This window comes from Penaeus vannamei, chromosome 35 (genome assembly GCF_042767895.1).
Source record: "Penaeus vannamei isolate JL-2024 chromosome 35, ASM4276789v1, whole genome shotgun sequence".
Classification (NCBI taxonomy): domain Eukaryota; kingdom Metazoa; phylum Arthropoda; class Malacostraca; order Decapoda; family Penaeidae; genus Penaeus; species Penaeus vannamei.
Genome location: NC_091583.1, coordinates 3,966,190 through 3,973,689, shown reverse-complemented (window position 1 = coordinate 3,973,689; position 7,500 = coordinate 3,966,190). Strand labels below are relative to the sequence as shown.

General features: G+C 39.2%; 1 protein-coding gene across 1 annotated transcript; it reads right to left on the bottom strand.

Moving 5' to 3' along the window:
- Positions 1 to 966: 966 nt before the first annotated feature.
- LOC138859334 (uncharacterized) lies at positions 967 to 2,647 on the bottom strand. Its single transcript, XM_070114131.1, has 3 exons — positions 2,565 to 2,647; positions 1,936 to 2,424; positions 967 to 1,852 (listed from the first exon to the last, which is right to left on the bottom strand). The coding sequence occupies exons 1-3, from the start codon at positions 2,645 to 2,647 to the stop codon at positions 967 to 969; spliced, it is 1,458 nt and encodes a 485-aa protein (XP_069970232.1).
- Between the last annotated feature and the right edge of the window lie 4,853 nt (positions 2,648 to 7,500).

The window sequence follows — 7,500 nt, the reverse complement described above, 5'->3', positions numbered from 1 at the left end:
ACCCATGTCCGCAGAGCCCTTACCCCAGAGCGTGGCCGCGGCCTCCACTCATTAAGCGGCTGAGGAGCACATCCACCGCCGCGTGTGCCCCGCCCGCGCCGCCCTGTTGACGCCCATCGCGCCCTGACCCGGGTTACAGCGAGGTCGTCGAGCCGTGAATCGGAGTCCGCGCCCTTACACAGGATGATCGACGGTCCGAGATTGATGACCTTGACTGATGCTGCATCGTTTGATACGCCGAAGTTGCGGAAGATTCAATTATTCTTCATCCATCTCGGTGATTGATCTGTATCGCGCGGAGTGACGTCGGGATCCCCGGCAGATCACGACGATCCGTCACTGCCCCGCCGCTGGGTCTGGGGAGCCCCGGCGATAAGGCCAGGGAGTTCGAGGCTCTGAAATGGCTGTGGAGTCATCGCCGTCTGTTTGCTCATTTGGTTATCTACTTACCCATCTTTCCGTTTAAGAATGTGTATACATGCTGTTTTTATGCATAAGGTATGGATATACATGAAACACAAATGGGTCTTAAAGAAAATGGAGATGTGAAATTAGATGTATAAGCAGAGACAAATGAATAATGAACATTTGTATCCGTACTCATATACATTTATAAAAGTATGCGTGTAGGATTAGAAGGATGTATATGTTGTGAGACCAAGAGGAAAACTAGTAAACAGGACTCTGCCGAGGCCTTTTCGTTCGTCTCCTTGGCCTTGCCTTCGTTGTTTCACTTACAGTCAGTCCCACTCATTCAGTGAGGCAAAACAGATTATTCTTTGCTTGCTCTGTCTATCTATCTCTTTCTGTCTCTATTTGTCATCATCATTCACTTCTATCCATCCAGTTTGCAAGTTCCCGTTCAGATCTTCTTTCGCCCTAACCAGCGTTATGCTCTTCGGCCTTTTTCAGCAAACGACCGATGCAGCCGTTACGGCCCTGAACTGGCCCTGGGAAAGCCCTGAATCAGCCCTGAACTGGCCCTGGGAAAGCCCTGAACTGTCCCTGGGAAAGCCCTGAATCAGCCATGAACTGGCCCTGGGAAAGCCCTTTATCAGCCCTGAACTGGCCCTGGGAAAGCCCTGAATCAGCCCTGAACTGGCCCTGGGAAAGCCCTGAATCAGCCCTGAACTGGCCCTTGGAAAGCCCTGAATCAGCCCTGAACTGGCCCTGGGAAAGCCCTGAATCAGCCCTGAACTGGCCCTGGGAAAGCCCTTTATCAACCCTGAACTGGCTCTGGGAAAGCCCTGAATCAGCCCTGAACTGGCCCTGGGAAAGCCCTTTATCAGCCCTGAACTGGCCCTGGGAAAGCCCTGAATCAGCCCTGAACTGGCCCTGGGAAAGCCCTGAATCAGCCCTGAACTGGCCCTGGGAAAGCCCTTTATCAGCCCTGAACTGGCCCTGGGAAAGCCCTGAATCAGCCCTGAACTGGCCCTGGGAAAGCCCTGAATCAGCCCTGAACTGGCCCTGGGAAAGCCCTGAATCAGCCCTGAACTGGCCCTGGGAAAGCCCTGAATCAGCCCTGAACTGGCCCTGGGAAAGCCCTGAATCAGCCCTGAACTGGCCCTGGGAAAGCCCTGAATCAGCCCTGAACTGGCCCTGGGAAAGCCCTGAATCAGCCCTGAACTGGCCCTGGGAAAGCCCTGAACTGGCCCTGGGAAAGCCCTGAACTGGCCCTGGGAAAGCCCTGAACTGGCCCTGGGAAAGTCCTGAATCAGCCCTGAACTGGCCCTGGGAAAGCCCTGAATCAGCCCTGAACTGGCCCTGGGAAAGCCCTGAATCAGCCCTGGGAAAGCCCTGAATCAGCCCTGAACTGGCCCTGGGAAAGCCCTTTATCAGCCCTGAACTGGCCCTGGGAAAGCCCTTTATCAGCCCTGAACTGGCCCTGGGAAAGCCCTGAATCAGCCCTGGGAAAGCCCTTTATCAGCCCTGAACTGGCCCTGGGAAAGCCCTGAATCAGCCCTGAACTGGCCCTGGGAAAGCCCTGAATCAGCCCTGAACTGGCCCTGGGAAAGCCCTGAATCAGCCCTGAACTGGCCCTGGGAAAGCCCTTTATCAACCCTGAATTGGCTCTGGGAAAGCCCTGAATCAACCCTGAACTGGCCCTGGGAAAGCCCTGAATCAGCCCTGAACTGGCCCTGGGAAAGCCCTGAACTGTCCCTGGGAAAGCCCTGAATCAGTCCTGAACTGTCCCTGGGAAAGCCCTTTATCAGCCCTGAACTGGCCCTGGAAAAGCCCTGAATCAGCCCTGAACTGGCCCTGGGAAAGCCCTTTATCAGCCCTGAACTGGCCCTGGGAAAGCCCTGAATCAGCCCTGAACTGTCCCTGGGAAAGCCCTGAATCAGCCATGAACTGGCCCTGGGAAAGCCCTGAATCAGCCCTGAACTAGCCCTGGGAAAGCCCTGAACTGGCCCTGGGAAAGCCCTGAATCAGCCCTGAACTGGCCCTGGGAAAGCCCTGAAACAGTCCTGAACTGGCCCTGGGAAAGCCCTGAACTGGCCCTGGGAAAGCCCTGGATCAGCCCTGAGCACACGCCAGGAGGTCCAGGTAGTCCGCGACTCTACTTTCCGAAGAAGACGACTTCCGGAGGGGCGTCGTAGCCGACGGACTCCTGCGCTTCCTCCTCCGCGCTTATCTCTTTCTTCATCTTTTCCTTTTTCATTCTCTCCTCTCATATTCCTCTTCTTCCTTTCTTTCCACTTCGATGTGCCTCCAATAATCCATATTGATGTTATCATTATTGATATTCTTTTTGTTGTTATTGTTATTATCAATATTTCTATTATCATTGTCATAATTACCATTAGTTTTAACACTATCATTATTAGCATTTTAATTGTTGCTTTATTGGAATTATTGTTATTGCTATAATAAGTTATATCAGTATTATTACTACTTTTATCACTATTATTATTTTTGTTTTCCTTCGCATTACATTTTCAATTTTAGTATTATTAATGTTATCGGTTTCATTTTTATAATAACCCTTATCATTATTATCAATATAATTTTTGATATACCCTTATACAATATAATTCTACTCATAGTATAAGCGCAGAATCATATTCTATGTGACTGCGAACTAGAAATTAAATAATTTTGTTGTAAAATTGGATGATACTTGACATATTAAAGAATGACACACATATAGTATATACATATCATAAACAAACACACACACACACATATAAATGTGTGTGTTTGTGTGTGTGTGTGTGTGTGTGTGTGTGTGTGTGTGTGTGTGCGTATCTGTCTATCTATCTATAAAATCAATCATCAATACTTTTACCACCATTGTTATCATCTTTACTATCAGTATCACTATTTCACAATTATCATTAATATCTGCATCATCATCAATTTTATCTACATTATCATTATCAACATCACTATTATGAATATCAATATCATCATTATCATCAATATCATTAAAAAAAAATGTATCATTATCACCTTTCTTATTATCATTATTATGATCACTAGTATTATTATCAATATCATTAGTATCATCATTATTATTACTATTACTGATATTATTATCATCTTCGTGTAATAATAATAATAATAATAATAATAATAATAATAATAACAATAATAATATGAAGAAGAATTATCATCATCATCATTACTATTATCATCATTATTACTATTATTGTAATTATTATTATCACCATCATTACTACTATCATTGTTATTATTGTTATTGTTATTATTATCTTTATATTTATTATTACCATTATCATATTACTTTTATTGATATTATACCTTCAAGTATTTCGTAATCATGATATTAATATTATTGTCCCTGTTATTAATACTATTACCGGTATCATTATAGATATGATTATCACTATCATTATTATCATTATGAATATCATTACGATTACTATCACTATCACTATTATACTATTGTATAAGAGTAAAAATACAATTGTTTGTTTTCTTGATGTTGTTATTTTTATAATTGTTAAATTACACCACTCTGTATCCTTAGGATAGCACAAGAGGGCGCAACAATCCTAAACATTTTCTGATAGAAGAGAGTAGAGGAAGCTCAAAGTCTAAATGTTCAAAAAATTGTTTAATAAAATCTATTTACGCCGGTCATAAAACTCTGCAAAGAATATCATCCAACCACACCAGTCGACAAGTCATTCCGGAACCCTATGGCTACATTCAAGCAACTGAGATAAACGATTTTTAACGTCTTGTACAACGAAGGCGCGACAAAAACTCGACCCTGCGACCAAGCCTAGGGCACGGGCATCCTCAGACAGCTCCCCTCCCAATCTGGCAATTCGATCAAGTAATGTTAGTTGACAAACATCAGCTGTGAACAGACCCCTTGCAAGGGACGGATAAACTGTTTAACAGGTTACAAAAACAGGATTTAAAAGTCTTCCGTATAACTCCACCTTTCTTCCTTGCATGACCAATAAATGCCTAACATGTGCCTCAAATATCAACTTTGTATTAATCTTGACTCATAGGCCGCTTTCGCACCAAAGTATCACATCACATGCCACATGGCACGCCATCTGAAAACGAACTTCTGGAAATATATGGAACCTTTCACACAGCAGTGGCGTGCACGTCTCATTTGCCACATGCGACCTACGTGCGACACTGGGATCCGACTTTTTTTTACCGTACGACCTGCCATCTCGGACTGCTTTTTATCCAGTTCTCTTTGGCAAAGTTAATATAGAGATATTAAAATAAAAGAATATATGATCAAAAAAAAAAAAAAAAATGGATGTATGGCAAACATAGAGTGTTTGTACATTTGACAACACTACTTCAGTCGCCCAGTGCACGAAGGCTTGGATGAGAGAGTAATCACATAGTCTTGCAGGAGAAGACAATGTGATGTGTGCCTGCTCTTGTGAACAACTGTACATGTTCCAGACAATGAACCAGTCAACATAATATTTGTACAAAGTGTGGAGAAATACAAATGTTTATACAGTAATAATACTCTCCGTGGCAAAATTATCAAAATTTTCTTTTTTGTAAAAAAACAATCCTCACTAGTATTTTCAAGGTATTGGAATTATTTTGCCTCACTTTACCAAGGTCCTCCACTTTTTTCCCCCCAAGGAGCAAATAGATAACTGTCAAGAGATGACGTAGGAATTGAGACAACAAAATCATCATCAACCTCTAATCTTGCTCTGAAATCATCGTGCCACGTGTCACATGCCACTTGCCACCTGCCACGTGCGACATGCCACCTTGGTTTGTAAGCGGCCACGGAATCACCAGCGCTTCAAAATCATAACGTTTATTATTAAGTAAGTCATGACGAGGAATGGCAATCCTCAATCTGCTAACAATCATTGCCATAATCTTGATAATTGGCAATATATCCCATTGCCTACGACACCTGTCAACAGTCGAAGGAATCAGCAACAAAAGATCTCTCCTAACTATCCACAACAACAACAAGTGTGGTACCACCAACATAACTATCAAGATATGAACTTGTGCAACAATCAAAATCTTTCGAGAAATCCGTATAGTTATTAGTACCATTATTGTTATTATTCTCTGTTCTCATTTTTTTTTATTATGATAATCATTATCATCAAAATCTTCCTCTCTGAAAATGAAAGTGACGATGATAATCATAAGGATCATATTAATACTAATGATAGTTATTGCTACTACTACTTCTAGTAGCAGTGGTAGTGGTAGTTATTGTTGTAGTAGTATTCAGTAGCAGCGGTGGCATTAGTAGTAATAGTAAGGGTAATGCTAATAGAAATAGTAGTAGTAGCAGTAGCAATAATAATGATAATAATAATAATAATAATAATGGTAATGATATAATTGATTCTGAAAAAAATGATGATGATAACAATAACAATAACAATAATAGTAATAAAGAAGATAATAGTAAAAATGCTAATGGTAACAACAAATGGTAGTAAAAGCATTTCTGATAATAATAACGATACACACAGTGATAGAGATGATAATAAGGATATCAACAAATTGTTGTAGTTATTTTCAGTATTATATTGTTACTGTTACTATCACCAATTTAATTTTCATTGTTCATGTCGTCACTACTTGTATTCCTAACAGGGTTATTTTCAGTTTTATCATTACAGTACTATAACCATTTTCATATTAAATGCGCCCTCTTGTGTATTATAATCAATTATAGTCATGTTAGCTGTTATTCATAATGTAAAGGCTATTGTTATCCTAGTTTGCATTAACGAACTTATTATCATCTCCATCATCAAACTCATGAATATTCTAGCCATGTGTAAATTTAGATCATTTCCAACACTGATGGAAACTGCAAAAAAAAAAAAAAAAAAAAAAAAAGTTCAAGCTCGAAGATAATTCAAGCTCTAAGATGGACAAACGAGCGAAGAAAAGAAAAAAAGATCACTCAATTATGCTTTAATAATTATTAAATATATATTTTTTTATAATTATTAATATATAATTAATAATTATTCCTTAGTTTGTCGTATGCTGTCCTTCGGCGTCTGGCCATCGTCGGCGCTGAGAATTTACATTACGTAATGGTTACAAGGTCCAGGTACCTGAATTTTTTGCCGTTATTGCCACCAGAGCCACAGGTGTTGATACTCTTATAATTGTTGATATAATGATACTGATATTAATTTTATTACTACCAATGTTATTATTACCTTTATTATCACTTATTATTTCTGTATTTTTTTATTATTAATAAAGTCGTTACAATCATAATAACAACAATAATAATAATGATAATAAAAGCAATGGTAATTTTCATAATACGAACAATAATGATAATGATAATAACAATACTAATAATGATAATAATAATAACAATGATAATGATAATAATTAATTATAATAACGCTGAAAAAATAATGGCAATGATAATATTAATAATGATAGTGATAATGATGATACTGATGATGACGATGATAATAATAATAATAATAATAATAATAATAATAATAATAATAATAATAATAATAATGATAATGATAATAATGATAATAATGATGATAATGGTAATAATAATAAAGATAGAATTATTAGCAGTAGTAATAATGATATTAATAAGAAAAATAATATTGATAAAAGTAGTAGCAACAGGAACAACAGTTATTATTATCATTATTATTGTTATAGTTATCATTCTCACATCAAAAGTATTTGTGTCCAACTGAATATGAAAACATCTTTTCACACACACACACACACACACACACACACACACACACACTCACACACACACACTAGATTTAAAGTCAATTTGTTAATTGTTTACAAAAATTATTTAGAAAATCACTTTTCTTGTGACTATTCCAAACAGCGACAATTAGAAACAGGGGCACTCAGAGAGGGCATACCTCCGCCAAGGCAATTGGGTCACTGATGCAATTAATATTCACACTTTAAAAATTACATCAGAATCACCTCTTTCTCAAGTACATAAGTGACGTCCGTGTTCCTTATCTCGCAATGCTAATGAATCCTTAAAAA